Source organism: Ptychodera flava, chromosome 1 (genome assembly GCF_041260155.1).
Source record: "Ptychodera flava strain L36383 chromosome 1, AS_Pfla_20210202, whole genome shotgun sequence".
Classification (NCBI taxonomy): domain Eukaryota; kingdom Metazoa; phylum Hemichordata; class Enteropneusta; family Ptychoderidae; genus Ptychodera; species Ptychodera flava.
Window position 1 is genome coordinate 57713837 of NC_091928.1, and position 22983 is coordinate 57736819.

The 22983-nt window shown below is 36.6% G+C and overlaps 3 protein-coding genes and 1 long non-coding RNA gene across 4 annotated transcripts; all 4 read right to left on the reverse strand.

Moving 5' to 3' along the window:
- Positions 1–218: 218 nt before the first annotated feature.
- Positions 219–11092, reverse strand: LOC139145891 (hyalin-like). Its single transcript, XM_070717338.1, has 11 exons — positions 10879–11092; positions 8623–8772; positions 7790–7918; positions 6861–6990; positions 5845–6065; positions 4916–5137; positions 4013–4206; positions 3054–3276; positions 2151–2344; positions 1197–1419; positions 219–487 (listed from the first exon to the last, which is right to left on the reverse strand). The coding sequence occupies exons 1-11, from the start codon at positions 11090–11092 to the stop codon at positions 219–221; spliced, it is 2169 nt and encodes a 722-aa protein (XP_070573439.1).
- A 3603-nt stretch (positions 11093–14695) lies between these two features.
- Positions 14696–16322, reverse strand: LOC139143952 (uncharacterized). Its single transcript, XR_011554705.1, has 3 exons — positions 16087–16322; positions 15407–15649; positions 14696–14764 (listed from the first exon to the last, which is right to left on the reverse strand). It is a non-coding gene; the product is annotated as an uncharacterized lncRNA (long non-coding RNA).
- Positions 16323–16506: 184 nt separating this feature from the next.
- LOC139145900 (uncharacterized) lies at positions 16507–18683 on the reverse strand. The gene is made up of 4 exons (XM_070717349.1): positions 18560–18683; positions 17712–17835; positions 17240–17365; positions 16507–16824 (listed from the first exon to the last, which is right to left on the reverse strand). The coding sequence occupies exons 2-4, from the start codon at positions 17727–17729 to the stop codon at positions 16507–16509; spliced, it is 462 nt and encodes a 153-aa protein (XP_070573450.1). The 5' UTR covers positions 17730–17835; positions 18560–18683.
- A 1126-nt stretch (positions 18684–19809) lies between these two features.
- Positions 19810–22983, reverse strand: LOC139145908 (sushi, nidogen and EGF-like domain-containing protein 1). Its single transcript, XM_070717359.1, has 7 exons — positions 22930–22983; positions 22295–22582; positions 21511–21600; positions 21162–21300; positions 20598–20717; positions 20180–20301; positions 19810–19827 (listed from the first exon to the last, which is right to left on the reverse strand). The coding sequence occupies exons 2-7, from the start codon at positions 22499–22501 to the stop codon at positions 19810–19812; spliced, it is 696 nt and encodes a 231-aa protein (XP_070573460.1). The 5' UTR covers positions 22502–22582; positions 22930–22983.

Here is a 22983-nt window from a genome sequence, read left to right on the forward strand (position 1 = left end):
ATGATTGCCATAGTAACGGCTTCAAAACATAATCTTTTATAGTTTAACATGCTCTCAAGAGGTGGTTAAGAGTTGTATTTTCTGATATTTCCCAATCAAAGGCATAAAATGCAGATTATTTCAAGTATTCTAAATGTCTGAATGTTGAGAATTGTGATATTTCACCCTGTAAACATAAAGCAGTACACGCCCTTCTTCTAGAGTATGTTTGTCCATATTTACAGTAAACTAAAACTCTGAGACGCTGATATAGGTAGTTCCTTACCAATGGTAACTACAAATGAGCAGTTTGCCTGATTTCCCGCTGCATCAGTCGCTATGCATATCACAGGTGTTGAACCAACAGGGAAAGCAAACCCAGATGGTGGATTGCATTCAACTGTTGCATCCTCTGAGCTGGGAGTTTGGTATTTCACTATATGTTCATCGTCACCATCAGTGTCATAATCAGTGATGGAGTCAGGACATTCAATTTCTGGTGGTGTCTCTGCGAATGATGACATTAATAAAACTTATTTTGTTGTAAAGGATGACATTTGATTAAAGTTTCGTAAAGAGACTATACCTTGCGTGTATATCACTCAAAGTGTGTACTAAAATACAATAACAGTATATAGAAATTTTAAAACGTAATAAAAGAAAAGTGATCCGGTGCTACTGATATCACTTCAAACACTGTCGCAATGGCAACATAAATCGGCCCAAATATGAACGACAGCCTATCAGGATGGACATGACGTTTGATTAAGAAAGAACAAATACTCATACTTACTATCAACTGTTAAAAAAATATTATAGAGAAAAGAGAAAGAAAAGTAAAAATTTGATTTCCTGAAATTCTAGGGATACTGTTTGATTCCTTGCAAATCCAACGAATTGTTTTTGATACACCTAACTCTGAGCCAACTGATCAGTTGATTAGTTGTACATGATTGTCATAGTATCGGATTCCAAACATACATCTTTTGCAGTTTAACATGCCCTCAAGAGCTGGTTAAGAATTGTAATTTCTGATACTTTGAAATGAAGGCATAAAATGCAAATTATTTCAAGTATTCTAAATGTCTGAATGTTGATAATTGTGATATTTCTACCCGGTAAACATAAAGAAGTACACACCCTTCTTCGTACAGTATTTTTGTCCATATTTACAGTAAGCTAAAACTCTGAGACGCTGATATAGGTAAGTTCCTCACCAATGGTAACTACAAATGAGCAGTTTGCCTGATTTCCCGCTGCATCAGTCGCTATGCATATCACAGGTGTTGAACCAACAGGGAAAGCAAACCCAGATGGTGGATTGCATTCAACTGTTGCATCCTCTGAGCTGGGAGTTTGGTATTTCACTATATGTTTCATCGTCACCATCAGTGTCATAATCAGTGATGGAGTCAGGACATTCAATTTCTGGTGGTGTCTCTGCGAATGATGACATTAATAAAACTTATTTTGTTGTAAAGGATGACATTTGATTAAAGTGTCGTAAAGAGACTTTTCCTTGCGTGTATATCACTCAAAGTGTGTACTAAAATACAATAACAATATAAAGAATTTTAAAACGTAATAAAAGAAAAGTGATCCGGTGCTACTGATATCACTTTAAACACTGTCGCAATGGCAACATAAATCGGCCCAAATATGAACGACAGCCTATCAGGATGGACATGACGTTTGATAAAGAAAGAACAAATACTCATACTTACTATCAACTGTTAATAAAAATATTATAGAGAAAGAGAAAGAAAAGTAAAATTTGATTTTCTGAAATTCTAGGGATACTGATTGATTCCTTGTAAATCCAAGGAAGGGTTTTGAGACAATTAACTCTGAGCCAATTGATCAGTTGATTAGTTGTACATGATTGTCATAGTATCGGCTTCCAAACATAATCTTTTAGTTTAACATGCTCTCAAGAGCTGGTTAAGAGTTGTATTTTCTGATATTTCCCAATAAAGGCATAAAATGCAGATTATTTCAAGTATTCTAAATGTCTGAATGTTGAGAATTGTGATATTTCTACCCGGTAAACATAAAGCAGTACACACCCTTCTTCTAGCAGTATTTTTGTCCATATTTACAGTAAGCTAAAACTCTGAGACGCTGATATAGGTAAGTTCCTTACCAATGGTAACTACAAATGAGCAGTTTGCCTGATTTCCCGCTGCATCAGTCGCTATGCATATCACAGGTGTTGAACCAACAGGGAAAGCAAACCCAGATGGTGGATTGCATTCAACTGTTGCATCCTCTGAGCTGGGAGTTTGGTATTTCACTATATGTTCATCGTCACCATCAGTGTCATAATCAGTGATGGAGTCAGGACATTCAATTTCTGGTGGTGTCTCTGCGAATGATGACATTAATAAAACTTATTTTGTTGTAAAGGATGACATTTGATTAAAGTTTCGTAAAGAGACTATACCTTGCGTGTATATCACTCAAAGTGTGTACTAAAATACAATAACAGTATATAGAATTTTAAAACGTAATAAAAGAAAAGCTGATCCGGTGCTACTGATATCACTTCAAACACTGTCGCAATGGCAACATAAATCGGCCCAAATATGAACGACAGCCTATCAGGATGGACATGACGTTTGATTAAGAAAGAACAAATACTCATACTTACTATCAACTGTTAAAAAAATATTATAGAGAAAAGAGAAAGAAAAGTAAAAATTTGATTTCCTGATATTCTAGGGATACTGTTTGATTCCTTGCAAATCCAACGAATTGTTTTTGATACACCTAACTCTGAGCCAACTGATCAGTTGATTAGTTGTACATGATTGTCATAGTATCGGATTCCAAACATACATCTTTTGCAGTTTAACATGCCCTCAAGAGCTGGTTAAGAGTTGTAATTTCTGATACTTTGAAATGAAGGCATAAAATGCAAATTATTTCAAGTATTCTAAATGTCTGAATGTTGAGAATTGTGATATTTCTACCCGGTAAACATAAAGAAGTACACACCCTTCTTCGTACAGTATTTTTGTCCATATTTACAGTAAGCTAAAACTCTGAGACGCTGATATAGGTAAGTTCCTTACCAATGGTAACTACAAATGAGCAGTTGACCTGATTTCCCGCTGCATCAGTCGCTATGCATATCACAGGTGTTGAACCAACAGGGAAAGCAAACCCAGATGGTGGATTGCATTCAACTGTTGCATCCTCTGAGCTGGGAGTTTGGTATTTCACTATATGTTCACTCGTCACCATCAGTGTCATAATCAGTAATGGGGTCAGGACATTCAATTTCTGGTGGTGTCTCTGCGAATGATGACATTAATAAAACTTATTTTGTTGTAAAGGATGACATTTGATTAAAGTGTCGTAAAGAGACTATACCTTGCGTGTATATCACTCAAAGTGTGTACTAAAATACAATAACAGTATATAGAAATTTAAAACGTAATAAAAGAAAAGTGATCCGGTGCTACTGATATCACTTCAAACACTGTCGCAATGGCAACATAAATAGGCCCAAATATGAACGACAGCCTATCAGGATGGACATGACGTTTGATAAAGAAAGAACAAATACTCATACTTACTATCAACTGTTAAAAAAAATATTATAGAGAAAAGAGAAAGAAAAGTAAAAATTTGATTTCCTATAACTCTAGGGATACTGTTTGATTCCTTGTAAATCCAAGGAATGGTTTTTGATACACCTAACTCTGAGCCAACTGATCAGTTGGTTAGTTGTACATGATTGTCATAGTATCGGATTCCAAACATACATCTTTTGCAGTTTAACATGCCCTCAAGAGCTGGTTAAGAGTTTAAATTTCTGATACTTTGAATGAAGGCATAAAATGCAAATTATTTCAAGTATTCTAAATGTCTGAATGTTGAGAATTGTGATATTTCTACCCGGTAAACATAAAGCAGTATACACCCTTCTTCGTACAGTATTTTTGTCCATATTTACAGTAAGCTAAAACTCTGAGACGTTGATATAGGTAAGTTCCTTACCAATGGTAACTACAAATGAGCAGTTGACCTGATTTCCCGCTGCATCAGTCGCTATGCATATCACAGGTGTTACACCAACAGGGAAAGCAAACCCAGATGGTGGATTGCATTCAACTGTTGCATCCTCTGAGCTGGGAGTTTGGTATTTCACTATATGTTCACCGTCACCATCAGTGTCATAATCAGTGATGGGGTCAGGACATTCAATTTCTGGTGGTGTCTCTGCGAATGATGACATTAATAAAACTTATTTTGTTGTAAAGGATGACATTTGATTAAAGTGTCGTAAAGAGACTATACCTTGCGTGTATATCACTCAAAGTGTGTACTAAAATGCAATAACAATATAAAGAATTTTAAAACGTAATAAAAGAAAAGTGATCCGGTGCTACTGATATCACTTCAAACACTGTCGCAATGGCAACATAAATCGGCCCAAATATGAACGACAGCCTATCATAATGGACATGACGTTTGATTAAGAAAGAACAAATACACATACTTACTATCAACTGTTAAAAAAAATATTATAGAGAAAAGAGAAAGAAAAGTAAAAATTTGATTTCCTATAATTCTAGGGATACTGTTTGATTCCTTGCAAATCCAAGGAATGGTTTTTGATACACCTAATTCTGAGCCAACTGATCAGTTGATTAGTTGTACATGATTGTCATAGTATCGGATTCCAAACATACATCTTTAGCAGTTTAACATGCCCTCAAGAGCTGGTTAAGAGTTGTAATTTCTGATACTTTGAAATGAAGGCATAAAATGCAAATTATTTCAAGTATTCTAAATGTCTGAATGTTGAGAATTGTGATATTTCTACCCGGTAAACATAAAGAAGTACACATCCTTCTTCGTACAGTATTTTTGTCCATATTTACAGTAAGCTAAAACTCTGAGACGCTGATATAGGTAAGTTCCTTACCAATGGTAACTACAAATGAGCAGTTGACCTGATTTCCCGCTGCATCAGTCGCTATGCATATCACAGGTGTTGAACCAACAGGGAAAGCAAACCCAGATGGTGGATTGCATTCAACTGTTGCATCCTCTGAGCTGGGAGTTTGGTATTTCACTATATGTTCATCGTCACCATCAGTGTCATAATCAGTGATGGGGTCAGGACATTCAATTTCTGGTGGTGTCTCTGCGAAATGATGACATTAATAAAACTTATTTTGTTGTAAAGGATGACATTTGATTAAAGTGTCGTACAGAGACTTTTCCTTGCGTGTATATCACTCAAAGTGTGTACTAAAATACAATAACAATATAAAGAATTTTAAAACGTAATAAAAGAAAAGTGATCCGGTGCTACTGATATCACTTCAAACACTGTCGCAATGGCAACATAAATAGGTCCAAATATGAACGACAGCTATCATAATGGACATGACGTTTGATTAAGAAAGAACAAATACACATACTTACTATCAACTGTTAAAAAAAATATTATAGAGAAAAGAGAAAGAAAAGTAAAATTTGATTTCCTATAATTCTAGGATACTGTTTGATTCCTTGCAAATCCAACGAATTGTTTTTGATACACCTAACTCTGAGCCAACTGATCAGTTGATTAGTTGTACATGATTGTCATAGTATCGGATTCCAAACATACATCTTTTGCAGTTTAACATGCTCTCAAGAGCTGGTTAAGAGTTGTAATTTCTGATACTTTGAAATGAAGGCATAAAATGCAAATTATTTCAAGTATTCTAAATGTCTGAATGTTGAGAATTGTGATATTTCTACCCGGTAAACATAAAGAAGTACACACCCTTCTTCGTACAGTATTTTTGTCCATATTTACAGTAAGCTAAAACTCTGAGACGCTGATATAGGTAAGTTCCTTACCAATGGTAACTACAAATGAGCAGTTGGCCTGATTTCCTGCTGCATCAGTCGCTATGCATATCACAGGTGTTGAACCAACAGGGAAAGCAAACCCAGATGGTGGATTGCATTCAACTGTTGCATCCTCTGAGCTGGGAGTTTGGTATTTCACTATATGTTCATCGTCACCATCAGTGTCATAATCAGTGATGGAGTCAGGACATTCATTTCTGGTGGTGTCTCTGCGAATGATGACATTAATAAAACTTATTTTGTTGTAAAGGATGACATTTGATTAAAGTGTCGTAAAGAGACTTTTCCTTGCGTGTATATCACTCAAAGTGTGTACTAAAATGCAATAACAATATAAAGAATTTTAAAACGTAATAAAGAAAAGTGATCCGGTGCTACTGATATCACTTCAAACACTGTCGCAATGGCAACATAAATAGGTCCAAATATGAACGACAGCCTATCAGGACGGACATGACGTTTGATAAAGAAAGAACAAATACTCATACTTACTATCAACTGTTAATAAAAATATTATAGAGAAAGAGAAAGAAAAGTAAAAATTTGATTTTCTGAATTCTAGGATACTGATTGATTCCTTGTAAATCCAAGGATGGTTTTGAGACAACTAACTCTGAGCCAACTGATCAGTTGATTAGTTGTACATGATTGTCATAGTATCGGATTCCAAACATACATCTTTTGCAGTTTAACATGCCCTCAAGAGCTGGTTAAGAGTTGTACTTTCTGATACTTTGAAATGAAGGCATAAAATGCAAATTATTTCAAGTATTCTAAATGTCTGAATGTTGAGAATTGTGATATTTCTACCCGGTAAACATAAAGAAGTACACATCCTTCTTCGTACAGTATTTTTGTCCATATTTACAGTAAGCTAAAACTCTGAGACGCTGATATAGGTAAGTTCCTTACCAATGGTAACTACAAATGAGCAGTTTGCCTGATTTCCCGCTGCATCAGTCGCTATGCATATCACAGGTGTTGAACCAACAGGGAAAGCAAACCCAGATGGTGGATTGCATTCAACTGTTGCATCCTCTGAGCTGGGAGTTTGGTATTTCACTATATGTTCATCGTCACCATCAGTGTCATAATCAGTGATGGAGTCAGGACATTCAATTTCTGGTGGTGTCTCTGCGAATGATGACATTAATAAAACTTATTTTGTTGTAAAGGATGACATTTGATTAAAGTTTCGTAAAGAGACTATACCTTGCGTGTATATCACTCAAAGTGTGTACTAAAATACAATAACAGTATATAGAATTTTAAAACGTAATAAAAGAAAAGTGATCCGGTGCTACTGATATCACTTCAAACACTGTCGCAATGGCAACATAAATCGGCCCAAATATGAACGACAGCCTATCAGGATGGACATGACGTTTGATTAAGAAAGAACAAATACTCATACTTACTATCAACTGTTAAAAAAAATATTATAGAGAAAGAGAAAGAAAAGTAAAAATTTGATTTCCTAAATTCTAGGGATACTGTTTGATTCCTTGCAAATCCAAGGAATGGTTTTTGATACACCTAACTCTGAGCCAACTGATCAGTTGATTAGTTGTACATGATTGTCATAGTATCGGATTCCAAACATACATCTTTTGCAGTTTAACATGCCCTCAAGAGCTGGTTAAGAGTTGTACTTTCTGATACTTTGAAATGAAGGCATAAAATGCAAATTATTTCAAGTATTCTAAATGTCTGAATGTTGAGAATTGTGATATTTCTACCCGGTAAACATAAAGAAGTACACATCCTTCTTCGTACAGTATTTTTGTCCATATTTACAGTAAGCTAAAACTCTGAGACGCTGATATAGGTAAGTTCCTTACCAATGGTAACTACAAATGAGCAGTTTGCCCGATTTCCCGCTGCATCAGTCGCTATGCATATCACAGGTGTTGAACCAACAGGGAAAGCAAACCCAGATGGTGGATTGCATTCAACTGTTGCATCCTCTGAGCTGGAGTTTGGTATTTCACTATATGTTCACCGTCACCATCAGTGTCATAATCAGTGATGGGGTCAGGACATTCAATTTCTGGTGGTGTCTCTGCGAATGATGACATTAATAAAACTTATTTTGTTGTAAAGGATGACATTTGATTAAAGTGTCGTAAAGAGACTATTCCTTGCGTGTATATCACTCAAAGTGTGTACTAAAATGCAATAACAATATAAAGAATTTTAAAACGTAATAAAAGAAAAGTGATCCGGTGCTACTGATATCACTTTAAAGACTGTCGCAATGGCAACATAAATCGGCCCAAATATGAACGACAGCCTATCATAATGGACATGACGTTTGATAAAGAAAGAACAATACTCATACTTACTATCAACTGTTAAAAAAATATTATAGAGAAAAGAGAAAGAAAAGTAAAATTTGATTTCCTGAAATTCTAGGGATACTGTTTGATTCCTTGTAAATCCAAGGAATGGTTTGTGACAATTAACTCTGAGCCAACTGATCAGTTGATTAGTTGTACATGATTGCCATAGTAACGGCTTCAAAACATAATCTTTTATAGTTTAACATGCTCTCAAGAGCTGGTTAAGAGTTGTAATTTCTGATATTTTCCAATGAAAGGCATAAAATGCAGATTATTTCAAGTATTCTAAATGTCTGAATGTTAAGAATTGTGATATTTCTACGCGGTAAACATAAAGCAGTATACACCCTTCTTCGTACAGTGTTTTTGTCCATATTTACAGTAAACTAAAACTCTGAGACGTTGATATAGGTAAGTTCCTTACCAATGGTAACTACAAATGAGCAGTTGACCTGATTTCCCGCTGCATCAGTCGCTATGCATATCACAGGTGTTGAACCAACAGGGAAAGCAAACCCAGATGGTGGATTGCATTCAACTGTTGCATCCTCTGAGCTGGGAGTTTGGTATTTCACTATATGTTCATCGTCACCATCGTGTCATAATCAGTGATGGCGTCAGGACAATAATATCTGGTGGTGTCTCTATGTGTGGAAGCATTTAAAAGGTATATTGCTACATTCTTAAAGTTCGATTTGTGATTTTTTCGATTTATACATGTATAACGACACGTCGAAGTTTCGTCAAAGCTCTTGAATCAACATTCTGTAAATGTACAGTTGCAAGAAATTTAATCTGTTTTCGGTAGATATGAAGAAAGCTTTAAAATATGCTACTTTTATTAAGCGAGCATTGTGTTATAGTGTTCATCACTTTACCAATAAGGATGAGTGCCCATAGGGTGTTTGTTGCTATTGCGAACACCGTTCATCGCCACTTATAGTAAATTTAGTACATTGTCGGCTCCGCACATTGTTTATTTGCCGTTAAGGATATTCGGTGAGTAATTTGCTGTATCGCATTCAAATGATTTGCCGTAAATAACTTTTGTTAATGTAACCGTGTGCCAATATTATTTGTGAATAAAATTTCTTTGTTTTTTCTTTTCTCACAGAAGGAGTGAAGCTGATTACGATAACATATCACTAGGTTTTCGGTCTTGGTTTAAGGAATTGCCGCAAGGAGTTCTTATCATATGCAGGTATATTCCTTGCTGTAATATAAATATGAGTACGATGTAAATAGGTTAAGAGGTTCTACCACTTTAGCAATAAACCACATCCAGTGACTGTGTACCACGAGATTTTGACTAGTTCATGATATATATACACGAGTGATAGCGAGTGCATATATGGTCGAAACTGAGTATTTTATCATAAAAGTATTTTGAAATTCCAGCATGGGATGACAAAAAAGGATTTTGACTCTTGCCGAGAGCTCGCGCGTGTGCCAGCGTACCATAGTACGGTTCCTTTCATGTATCAACCAATCAGATCGATGTATTTGCGCCATTATCAAATACCTACATTCACGTGCCTGTGTAAAGCTATGGGAGAAAGCGCCCTCAGATCCGTGCATTTTTTTTACGTATCACGCCCCGGCCCGGTGCCCAAATATGGGCAATCGCGTGCATTTCTGAACTATTTCGATTCTGGTTACTACGCGCGTTGCTATCCGCAAACGTTCCATTCGTACACAAAGCCAGCGCGAGATTAGGAAAACGTCTGCTCGCTCAGATCGTAGTTGCGCGTGGCGACAGTGGAGCCGCGCAGGTGACATCGGCTTTTATTTCTAAATTCTAGTGAAATCCTGTGTATACTAAGTGCGTGCCTGTTCAGTATAAATTGCCAGAAACTGACATTACGCTTTTGTCCTTCTTACACCTCGATTTCAGCCTTGATCTCTGTTGGTCACGTACAGTACGGATGTTGCTTTGCGCGTTCTAGAATTCTGCAGGTAAACAAATGACGTCATTATGTATGTCAATCCGCGACGGGAAGCGGCCGTCGTATTTCTGAAAAACTGACACAAATGGCGATGAATTTTTGGTATCGCTCACATTTTTATCTCCTAAACAATGTTGAATATTATGTAAACTACATATTTATCATTCCATAAGGTATATGATAAAACCTTTACGGCCCTGATACGGCTTTTGCGGCCCTTGGTCGTACGGCGTACGGGCCCTCGCACGCTCGGGCCCTTCCGCCGTACGACCTCGGGCCGCAAAAGCCGTATCAGGGCCGTAAAGATTATTAATATACTAGTATAATAAAATGTATAACAACGCCTAGTATTCCTACAATAGTAACTTAGTTGTACTTACGGTCCACTGAAAATGCATCGATAGAAAAGGCGACAGAGAAAAAAATAAATTGTGAAAATATACCACCATAGCATTCAGAGAAATGAGGAATAAGGTGTCTTAGATTGAAGCTGTTACGCGTTTGATGCGTTATTTAGTTAATGAAGTCATTGTCAATTTTACGTCAATAAAAACAAAATAATACATTTAACTGCTTCTACGACATCATCACAGGAAAGAAAATTTTATGTTTATCTTTGTCTGCCATTCACAGTTGCTTACCATGTGTAAATTGGTATACTCATCTGTTGTGCATGAAAATCGATAACAACATTAATATAAAACATCTATGCAAACTTAATCTCATCTCATTACCAACTGTAACGTTAAAGGAACACTCAGCCTGATTTCCTGCTGCATCAGTTGCTGTGCATGTCACAGTTATTGTACCGACATCAAAATGTGAATTGGATGGAGGAGTGCACTGAACCACCACAAAGCCAGAATCATCGCTTGCCAAAATATCGCCATAATCTACTATTTGCCCGTCACCATTCCTATCGTATTCCGTCATGTCTTCTGGACACATTATCTCTGGTGGTGTTTCTATGCAGAAAGGAAAGGTTTGCAAGATTTTGAGCCAAGGCACGTCTGCATGCAGCGATGATGATTTATTGCCCATCGATAAAGTTTGTATGACTGGGCATAGTTATTATTGGAAATTGGAAATGTGTGCATGTATATACGGAATATATATATATATATATATATATATATATATATATATATATATATATATATATATATATATATATATATATATAATGTTTAAACAGATCATTAAACGATAGCTCACGAAATCAACTTACCATCAGGAGGGCATGGATCTGTAATTTATAAAGGAGATTACGTCAAGATAAAAAAACGATATAACAAATTTCCGAGCTGACTATAAATATTGAAATAATAGTTATATGTATATGTATATATTAGTTGATAGCATGTTTATCTCAAACAGCGTGATTTCGTTGATATTAATCTAGACATTAATTGTATATAGTTTTCGTTGATTTGCCTTGTACGCCTGATCATTATGTAAATTGTGCCAAGTACTAAAAGGTCGTTTATGACCGAATATCGCAAAAATCTCAAATCTACCTTTACAGTTGCCATTATCGTCTTCACCAGCGGTGCAATGACATCCTCTGATGCCGTCGACAACAGTACAAACTTCAGTTTCATCACACTCATTGTCGTCACATACCACGACGTTGTTACCGTTACATATGCACTCCGTACCGCAAGTTTGATTGACCCAGGTTTCCCCTTTCTGTAGTGGATATCGGTGTCAAAAGAATTAAAGGTTTACAATTGAAAATTGTAATGATTTTAGTAAGCAATTACATTTCACTCGAACAGACTGTGTAATGAGTTTCATTAGTATCAAAGCATAACAATGATGTATCTATATTATATTCTTTTCTTTCGACAACGTACAGACGTACTGATAATGTAGTAACGGACAACAGCATTCAGTTAACTGATTATTAAGAGTCGGTAATTTCAAACAAGTTACGACTTGAATACGAAGGTAAATGCAAGGTTAGTGACGACTTTGAAACATTCTAAAATACGGTACTCTGACACTTACACTGTAATAGATTCCATCGACCAAACAGCCACACTCACTGATCGGTACACAGTCCAACCCATCTAATATGTACCTTCATCACACACACAGTCCTCGACGCAAGGGTCATCGCAGTCGTCTTGGCCGGCACAGTTTTCAGGGCATGGTGATGTACAGTCGGAGTAATGGAATTGTCAGGGCACCCAACACCTGTTGTAAAAATGGCAATAGTAAAGGCACTCGATGTTTGTGATAAAAATTGGTTTTATTGATTTCACTGTGCGCATGCACAGAAATTGTTTGGACTGATTATCAGCGTTTTTCTTCCGGTTTCATCAATGTAGCGTAAAACTGATGTTTATGAGCATTTTGATTTCTGTATTATAATGTGATTGCTACGTGTAACTCTGAGGTATTGCTCAGTGGTTTTGCTAACCCCGCCCCCTAGCTTTCTGCTTATAGTGTTCACTTCCACGTAACAAAGTTTCGTTTAATCAATCTCTATTTCAAATTTTCTCTCGTTTGCAACTGCGGAGATGAATTCTAATATTCAATAAGGCATCACGTTCACTTTGACTTCAAGCTAAACGGCTACTTACTGCAGTTGGTTCCTTGTCTGTAATCGTCAAGGTTGACCCCCTCGTCCTTGCAATCGGAGAAGTAGGCGTCATACTGCAGACACAACATTGCACCAGTGAGGCATAAATCATAAACACAGTCATCAAAATAGGGAACGGGATCGATCACACTATGGCATTCAGAAAATGGACCAGAGGGATCGGTCAATCGTCCACACAGATCAGCAGCTTGGTAAGGTTTTTCGTCTTCACATACTGGATCTTCTGGAGCGTCTGGACAGCTGTTATGATCAGCAAAATACAAAAAGTAATTTCAATTTGATCAGTCGCCAGTGAGAACAACAGAAAATAAATTTATAATAATTAGGCTGAGTAAGACCTGCTTAAAAGATATCCTTAATGCAAGTGTATGATGTGTTAGCTTTCAACATACTCTAATCAGTTAACAAACAGACTTGTTAGCTGCTAGTTAGAAAACTGACAGCTAGTGTCGGTTCAATTTCTCTCATAAACAGCCGTTTTCACAACATACCTTATTACTTTACAATACTATAATGTCTACCAATCAATTTACAAGATAGATAGATAGATAGATAGATAGATAGATAGATAGATAGATAGATAGATAGATAGATAGATAGATAGATAGATAGATAGATAGATAGATAGATAGATAGATAGATAGATAGATAGATAGATAGATAGATAGATAGATAGATAGATAGATAGATAGATAGATAGATAGATAGATAGATAGATAGATAGATAGATAGATAGAGATACCCGATTGCTCTTTCACAGATATGTGTCACACATTCACACTCAATGCAAATTACGACATCTTTATACCTTTCAGATACTTTCCAGCTGTTTCCGAAATGTCGACGCCATGGTGTGATTTTTCCGTCGGGTTTGGTGAAGTCATTGCTCTGATCATCATCACATGGACCACACAGTCCAAGTGTCTGGCCAGCATAGTCGTCATCCAAGAAGATTCTAACCTTGTGCGTACCATTCCACTTGATTCGAAACCTTCCAGGATAGTTGAATATTACATGGCGGCCTCGCTTTCGGATCGTGTAATATGGAGTAACGTAAGGTAGATTTACTTCCTCGCTGTTTACCTGAAAAACAAAGTAACGTTTAGATTCTCTTGGAATTGCCATTGGAATACAAGATTTATTTTTAGAGTTAGAATATATCAATTACAGCAACACATGAACATAATGTATTTACCACTTTATGACGCATTGACAATATTTGATGATTCAACATACTGAAGGAATAATTAAGCAAAGTGAAAAGTGCGTGTTTCCTGCAACGCGACTTGCGTATTATATTCCTTCCAGGTCTAAGACCATTTTGCATTTTTGTACATCAGATAATGGGTAAAATGTGGTAAAATGTTTTTCAAGGGTAACCTTGAAGTTCCATAAAGTAACGATGACAAGCTGCTTTGAATGGTAATTTAATTCGACAAGTTTCAATGTCATTTCTGAGAACGAATTTAAATCTAAAATAAATATATAATATATCACTGTAATCATCTATCTGATTAACATTTTAGAGACATAAATAACTTACAATTGGTGAAAAGAAAATAATGTTTTGTTTCCCATTTTTCTGTTTATGTATGAACTGTGATTTTTCCGGGCAATTTTAATAACCCTCGAGGGTTCTTATATAGTATTGCATAGTAAATTTATCTTTTTCTGATACACATTGTGACATACCGTAGCATCAGGATTCTTAAGACGTTATTGACAACACAAGACCTGAAAATAACTTTTCAAAAAGTCATATCATTGGATTACCCTGACGATTCTTCTTCTCAGGAGTTCAATCTTTGTGTCCTGCAAGTAAATGGTCACGTTGCGTGTGACCGTCGTTGACGGTCGACGGGGAGACGGTTCATTCGTAGCATCGATGCGGAACTCTGGAAAAGGCCTGCTTTTGTCGACGACAAGGGTATATTTGCATCGACCCTGGAAATTGAATCTTTTTCTATCAAAGGTCCTATAATGTGGGTCGCCAGATGCATCACAAACACATTCTGTTAGAAGAATGGAGAAGTAAGTTACATTACAGAACAGTGATACATGTGTGTTGAAGCTGAATTAGCTCCGGTTTAAAGGAACAATACCTGTAAGTTTTTATGATTTAATACAACAGGTCTCTTCAAGCAAAATATTTTGATCTATATATGTTAAAATGAATAATCGCGATGCAATTTTTCTTTGAATGCAATGATGATAAAGACGACAGAGAATTCATCATAGGTCAGTGACCGTGACTAAACGTCTTTCCTGAGATTTCTGCACAGTGAAAGCTTAATAAGCAGTGACATTTTGCATATTTTAGGTCTGCTTCCTGATAGCAAACATCGTTTCATCAGTTCTAGAGAGCTGCTGTAAGCATCATGTAAAATGCCCTCTTTAATAATTCACAGAGTCCATACACCTGTAATATCTGATTTTTATGTTGACATGTACACGATGTGATGTGTTGAAAGGGAAAATACTGTGTATTTCAGCATAGGTAGGGGAAAACATCGGAAAATACCTCCGTAAATTTGAAAGCGGTTTCAATGTGATTTACTTCAGAGAGTTTAAGCAATCTTCATCGGATGATCAGCATTTCAAAATGTTTACAACTGGATATTTGACCGTAAAAAGTGTATCGATCGAAAACTTACCACATTCTATAAAGACACCAAACGTGCAAGAAACGCTGTTGCCTGCTGCATCAGTAGCTGTACATGTCACCTCCGTTAGCCCGCACGGAAATACGTCACCAGAGTTATGTGTGCACGTCACTTCCGCTGAGCATTCACTGTCACTAGTTGTGGGAGCTATGAATTCAATGGCTTTACCTCGCAGGCCATTCACCCTCTCGTGGATATCAGCTGGACAGCCGATGATTGTAGGGGGATTGTAATCTATCAAATGTACAACGACAAGAGTCACAGCTAAAACCCCGAGAATTTAAAATGGTAAGAAGAACTTGAATGAATCGAAACTCCTAGAGGATTCAATATCTGTAGCAACTTAAGAATTGTTTGTCAGCAAATGAGCTCAAGTGTATAAGAAATATGCTTGGCCTTTCGGCTCACGGAGTATTACTAAATTATTCACAATTCAAGACAATGGTTTCTTTTCTGCAAAAGGAAGCAATGAAACATATTCAGCCTATGTTAGACAAGGCGTCAAAGGCATTTTGAAACGATTTTATCCCTGCGAGGTAATAGGGATGTCTTCGGCAAATATGCAAATATGAACATCATATCATTTGCATTACACATGTCCATTCCATCGGTAGGATAACAATTGTTTATTGTGATTACCTTTCGGTTAAAAATAAACCTCCCTAACTTACCACATAAAACAGTTATTGTGAAAGTGTTTGACACGGAGTTACCAGAATCATCAGTTTGCTGTGCATGTCACGTCTGTTTGTGTACCACACTGCACCAAAATGCCCGAGATCTCTGTGCATATGACGTCAACATAACCACAGTTATCTGAAGCCGTAGGCGTGGGCCATGTTGCTATTTCTCCTCATTTTCACAGTCAAGTAAGATTTGGTCTGGAAGGCATTCAAGTTTTGGTGGTTCTACATCGCCTGAAAGAAACACAATAATATTTCTTATTTTTGTGGTTTCTACATCTCCTGAAAAAAACATAATAATTCTTTCTTTTCTGTCCAAACAGAGCGCTATCGTTGTTTCTGTAAAATAGATTACAGTGTCATTTGTACTGCTAGATTCATAAATCGATCAGTCAGTCGATTGATTAATTACCGATTTTGTAATTCTACGTTGTTTTGGTCGTTTCTTATTTTCTGATTATCAAATGATATTGACAACTTACTGCACTGAACGTTGACGAAAATTGAACACTGAGCAGTTAGACCCGCTGCATCCGTAGCAGTAAAGATGACTTCAGTGGAACCAGGCGGAAATTGAAAGGACTCGTCGTGACTTGCAGTGACATGGACGAGACCACAGTTATCCGAAGCCGTTGGCGGTACCCAGGCATGCATCAGCACCAGAGCATCCACATCCCAGTGACAGGAATACGTCATCACCGCACTGGATTGTGGGAGGTTCAACATCTGCCAGTAGTAAACATAAATCACTGCCAGTAAATGCATGTGATTCTATCTGCACAGTACCTCATTTATGTTTTTAATAACCTATATTTCTTATTTCCGAACATGTCTATAATTAAACAGTTTCTATGCACTGATGTTTGACTCATCTGTATCTTTTATAAATGTTCATATTTTGCTTGCCAGTAATTGGATTCTGTCTTACTTGACCTCCCTTACGCGTCATAATCTATATCTGGATTGAATTATATTCTCCAGTCTCTTTGATTCGCCGGCGTTTAATGTTATATCCTATGCAGTTCTCCATTTTTTTTCTGTTAACCATCTTTAAATGTTTTATGCCTCTTTCCATCGAACACGATGCGACTTTAATGTGCTGCAAGTTTGTAGAATCTATGAAACAACAGAAGAGCCTTACCGATACAGGAGACGCCGTCAGCAGCCAGTTCAAGACATCCAGAACACTCGCATTCACTTGAGCCAGGTCCGGTCTGTGTACAGATGTCATCACACCCACCATTGTCAACCAAACAAGGGTTAGTACCTGTCGTAATTGAAGCATTATCTTATCTCATCTTAAAATGACGTCTTCCTAACATTTTTTATTGTGAGACACAAATGTTTTCATTTAATGTTATATGGAAGAATTCACAAGGTACTTCCGTTTTCAACAAACACTGAAAGCATCATTTTACAAGTGGTATAGCCACAAACTGATGACGCCAAATCGCCATACACAATACACAGTGCCATAATTACAAGGCGTCTGTGTTTTGTGTACGGCGATTTGACGTCATCAGTTTGTGGCTATATCACTTTTAAAATGATGCTCACTCAAATTAAAATTCTGAAGTTACAGCCCTGTATCATATTATGTTAATGTTACTTACTGCTGCAGGTAACGCCATCTGGATTTAACTGATAACCTGCGTCACATGAACACGAAAATGAGCCGTCGTTGTTGATACACACCTGTTCACAATCATCAGTATCTTTGTTTACACTCGTCGATATCTAGCGATAAAGAAGAAATACCTTTAACATCTTACAGTTGAGATTTTCGTATATATTTGTTTGTTTGTTCGTTTCAGTATTGTAGTTTACTCGGTATCTCTCTGTTGCAACTTTTCAGCACATAAACGCGCAAACGTGATATTCATAATTTTTGATTATGTCTTAACAATATTTGTGGACATTGTTTACATGTTATAATAGTAAATACCCTAGTTTACTATTCAAAGCGTGGCCAGTAGATTAAGTCCTGCTTGATAGAGAACATATTGTTGAGAGGAAGCATGCTAGCGCTATTTTCAACACATTCCAAAGCAGCGCCAAAGTCAACTTTTGTCCCCTTTATAAAATGTACCCCAGTCAAAATTTTTCTGATTTTTGCCAAAATTTTGATGAAAAACTTTAGCCAATGAAATGTGATGTCCATTTGGTCCAAAATTATCAAAAAATTACAGAAAAGTTCATAAAAATTGCTAAAATGTTGCACCAAAATTTTGGTGGGAAAAATTAAAGCATTCAAAGGGTAAACGCTTTAATAAGGGTTTTGCAAGGTGAGTAATTGCTACACAACAAATGTCTCGTATTGTGATGTTAATGCTTGGCCTCTATCATTGACCAACGAAAGTTCACCGGAAGCTGTTCTCAAGCATTTCACAAATTTTACTGAGAGCTTCAATGCAACAGAGATCATTTAATGACGTGTCTTGATTTGATTGGTCACATTCACCTGTGCATGTCACCTGATCGGTATCTAAGGTGTATCCAGGGCTACACAGACAACGAAAGGTGCCTTCTTCATTAATACACTGATCGCTGCATCCACCATTGTTTGTGTCACATTCATTTATATCTGAAACAAATAAAAATTCGATCGGAGAAGAAAGAACGTCATTCAAGTGTCTGATATGAGTGAAATAGTTAAGTCACAAGAAAAGGAAAACTCGATTCAGTTTTCTTCGCCAGTACTTTTTGAGAATTCACAATAATAGAGTAACCATTTAGGTATGTTACAGGTAAAATAGTACGTTATCAAGAGAGAAAGACGATCAATTATTTGTAAGTGAATATTTTTACAACTTGTTGCTTTTGTACATAATCATTATATCGATATATAAAAATGCACCTTTTCTGCTAGTCTGTGGCGAGACCTTTTCTGGTAGTATGTGGGCGACACAACAGAGGACATAGATACCATCACTTCGACAAGCAAAGGACTGTACAATGTTTGTCGCTAAACAATTAACTAGAAATGTAGAAATAATTGTCTTTTGATCTCCTAACACTTTTAAATCATTTTACAGTTTTTTTGTGTCGAATAACTGTGCACATCTTGTCAGAGGTCGTCTGCAGAGGAGGAAACTTTTAACGTACCATCACACGTGTTACCATCTGTATTCAATGTGTAGCCATCTTGACATTGCACAGTGAAAAGTGCCAGGGTCATTAACACAGACCTGCTCACACGAATGAAGTCCAAGGATGCATTCGTCAATGTCTGTTCAGAAAAATGAGAAGGACATATTCAGATACTTTAAAAATGAGAACTAAAAATGTCCCTTTCACCTTTCAGTGTGTCCTTTGCAGATATCTAATGTTTTGGACAGTCTGGACAAAAGACTTTTATGTTTGTTTGCAGGCAAGTATTGTATTCTCCCATGAGAATAATCATACATTACAACAACGTTGTAAAACGTAGTCAAAGATACATTTAGGTAGATTTCTTAAGTCGGAGAGGTGGATTCGATGATACCGTCGAAATTATAACAAAACTATTATTTTGAAAATGTGGAATTGAAACACCTTACATATAAAACCATGTCCGATTCTGAAGAAAGATTATGATCTATGTATCACGAAATTTGAAATCTGTAGCCTTACCATTGCAAGAGTTTCCACTGCGCATGTACCCTGGATTGCAGAAACATTCATACGATCCAATGGTATTCCTACATTCCTGATCGCAGTCATGATTTCCAGTCAAACATTCGTTCTCATCTGAAAGACAATTAATGAGGATTAGATTGACCTGAATGGTCAAGATGCCTCGTTCTTTACGTCATCGATTACATCATTGTTTGAGGACAAGATAATCGGATGTATGTGTGCCTATATACCTTCAGATATACCAACGCTTTGTATACACTACACATACATAAATATACACACCCATCCTTCCATCCATCCGTACGTACGTACATATACACACATATCCATCCATCCATCCATCCATCCATCCGTCCGTACTTACCAACACACACATATCCATCCATCATCCATCCATCCATCCATCCATGCAATAAATATATGCAAATTTATTTTAAAATTTACATTTTACGGCAGTTCTTACCTTTGCAATTTTTACCATCAGCTCTGAGCACAAAACCGGGTGAGCAGCGCAGTGGAAAGATCCATCGTCATTTATGCAAATATCTTCACATCCGCCATTGTTGTCATTGCACTCATTTATGTCTGTGGGAAACATAGCGATATAAAATTTTAGAGAACTAGACAAAAAACGTTCAATCAGGTATAGAAATAAAATCAATAATATATGAATTCGACATTCCCCATTTAGGATATTTCTTTAAGTCCTTAAATATTCAGGCTTTATTGTTACATCTACCGACAACTCAAATAAGCTCGCCAAACATCAACAACGAACTATTAATCTTTCTTGTTATTGTGTTCTATCAAACTTATACTGTTATTTGACAAAAAATAGACAACATTGACGAAAAAAAATTCCAAAACAACAAAATATTTACCGTCACACGTAACATTATCGAACGCAAGAGAGTATCCCTCACGACAGGAACAAATGACGTCATTTCCGTGAGTAGTACAGATCTGAGAGCATCCGCCATTCCCGGAACTACATGAATCAACTGATGAATAGAAAACACTTCGTTTAAAAATAATGTTACTGTAAATCTATACCTAACTGTGCAAAATGGATTCTGCTTGTGGTTAATGAATTTCCATATAAAGTCTAATTTAAAGTGATCAATACAGGGACTGTTTTTGTACTGCACGTATTAAAGATATCTTCATTTAGTAACGAGGAAACATGTTTAACGCAATTGCTCTTTATATGTTTCAACGTTGAATCTTGGTTTATTTCAAAGTTTGCAAGTCGTCAATGAAAATTTAACCGTCTGAAAACATCTTGCCTTTATGTTAAACCTGTCCTTCTGATAGCATGAGCATCTCAGCAATAATGTATGTCTGAAATAGTGTATATCATAATAATATGTCTCTGAAATAAGAGAGTTTTGAAATTATTGTGTTTATTGCTTTTTGTTTGTTACATTTTCCACCACTCCACTTACAGTTTCCACAAGTCCTGAAAATCCAACGTCCTGTCCTTTCGATGTTTGTAGTCTCATCGATGTCTATAAGACTGTTAGTGTTTGAGCCAGGTATTGAAAAGTACCGAACATCGTCTCCAGCATCGAATCCGGCTTGAGGCTTTACATGAGAAAAATCATACCAAAATCATTCAAAACAGACCAGGAAATGCGATCAGTAACATAAGATGATGACAAGAAAATACTGCGCGATTTCTAAAAGTCTGTGAATGTCACAGGAAAATGAGATCCAATCACGGGATATAACATACAACAAAATGACGTGTCTCTGTATAAGTCGAGATTAGACGAGAAGTGTAATTATACTCACAGGAGGACCAACCCACGTGATTTTGGGATAGTTAAATATGACGTAACTGCAGACATCTCCTTCAACCATCACAGCTTGGAAGGTGTTCCTCTGCAATGGAAATTCAACAATTCTTTCAAATTGACAATCTTCAGACGACGTACTAGTCTACTTCCATTAATATTCCGGCGTCAGCCGAGATTCATTTTAAACAATATGTTGTACATTCACACATAATTTCAGCTTCATATTCAGGTTGTTAAAAAGTCGAATCAAACGAAAGATGGTGCAACAGAGACTTGTTACTATATAGCATCGTTCAGTACCGTACAGGTCAATGTGAAAACAATTCTCTTCTGCCTTTTGTTTGAAATGAACGGCGACGAGTTTTTATACTTTCTCCATTTTCCATGAAGTCTTCCCCATATAGGTAAGCTGTTATACAGTTGTTCGATAATTTTACACGCAATCTTGACCTCCGTTGGAAACGTGACATGTAATGCAAATATCGCGGCCTTCTATTTATAGTAAATACTTGTACTCGCATGGAGTGTTTTCTACTACATGGACAATAAAGTAATTTGAATTGAATTGAATTGAATTTTAGTTTCTCGGCGTTTTTTGTACACCACCGTAGATGAAGGAAAATATTACTGGCAGACCAGACCATTAATTGGCATTTCGCTGGCCTAACGTTGTGTAATTATTCTCATTTTGAGGTGAGAACTACAAATCAATTTCTAAAAAGTTTTTTTTTTTTAAACCTTGGTAACAAACTAACATTCTGAAGTAAAAAAAAACTTACGTTGTTGTAGCTGACGTTGTCAGTGGAATATATTCCAACTTCATAGTACGTTACTATGACAACATATGAAGCGTTGAAATCAGGAAGACCAAATGAATTTGCAATGGCCATGGATGCATGGTCTAAGTCTATAGGATCGGTAGAGTCTCTGAAGTAAATCTCTCCACCGTTGACGATGTCTGCGTCTGCCCAGAATACAGCTAACATGGGTTTCAGAGAGTTCGGGAAGGGCTGTGGAGTGGCGCTTGTGATTGGTCCAAGGAAGGTAATAATGCCATTGTCTGCCACCTGAAATGAAATTGTAAGAGACACAGGTATCAGATACCTTTAGTCACTGTGTTGTCCAAGGATAAGCTAGGGTTAAGCTAGATACCATATGCCATTTATTTCCTTGTCTCGCAGCTGGTAATGCCGGTTTTGCTATTTTACAATTGGTCTATATTATGTTATGTCATGCGTAGTTGTTTACAGTGCGAGTGTCTTCAATCAGCAAAATTTGCAGAATTTCCACTTTATCTTGTCTTTGAAATTGCATGTTGTGTACACGATGCCGACTACAATCGGAAGAGAAAGAAAAGGAAACAGCAAAAAAACCTGAAAATTTCAAACCACTATTAGCAAAATGTTTGACTCACATAGATATGGCTCTGAATGGCCCCAAAGAATGTAAACGTGTTGCTTAATTCTTT

Coding starts and splice junctions, on each gene's coding strand:
- LOC139145891 (XM_070717338.1), bottom strand. CDS start 11,092: ATGTGTCCAGAAGACATGACGGAATACGATAGGAATGGTGACGGGCAA. Junction 8,773..10,878: donor TTCCTTTAACGTTACAGTTG/GTAATGAGATGA, acceptor ATGAACATATAG/TGAAATACCAAACTCCCAGC. Junction 2,345..3,053: donor CTCATTTGTAGTTACCATTG/GTAAGGAACTTA, acceptor CATCATTCGCAG/AGACACCACCAGAAATTGAA.
- LOC139145900 (XM_070717349.1), bottom strand. Junction 16,825..17,239: donor TGACGGCGTCTCCTGTATCG/GTAAGGCTCTTC, acceptor TACTACTGGCAG/ATGTTGAACCTCCCACAATC.
- LOC139145908 (XM_070717359.1), bottom strand. CDS start 22,501: ATGTTAGCTGTATTCTGGGCAGACGCAGACATCGTCAACGGTGGAGAG. Junction 21,601..22,294: donor ACAACGTCAGCTACAACAAC/GTAAGTTTTTTT, acceptor TTTCCATTGCAG/AGGAACACCTTCCAAGCTGT. Junction 20,718..21,161: donor TTTCAGGACTTGTGGAAACT/GTAAGTGGAGTG, acceptor TCTATTCATCAG/TTGATTCATGTAGTTCCGGG.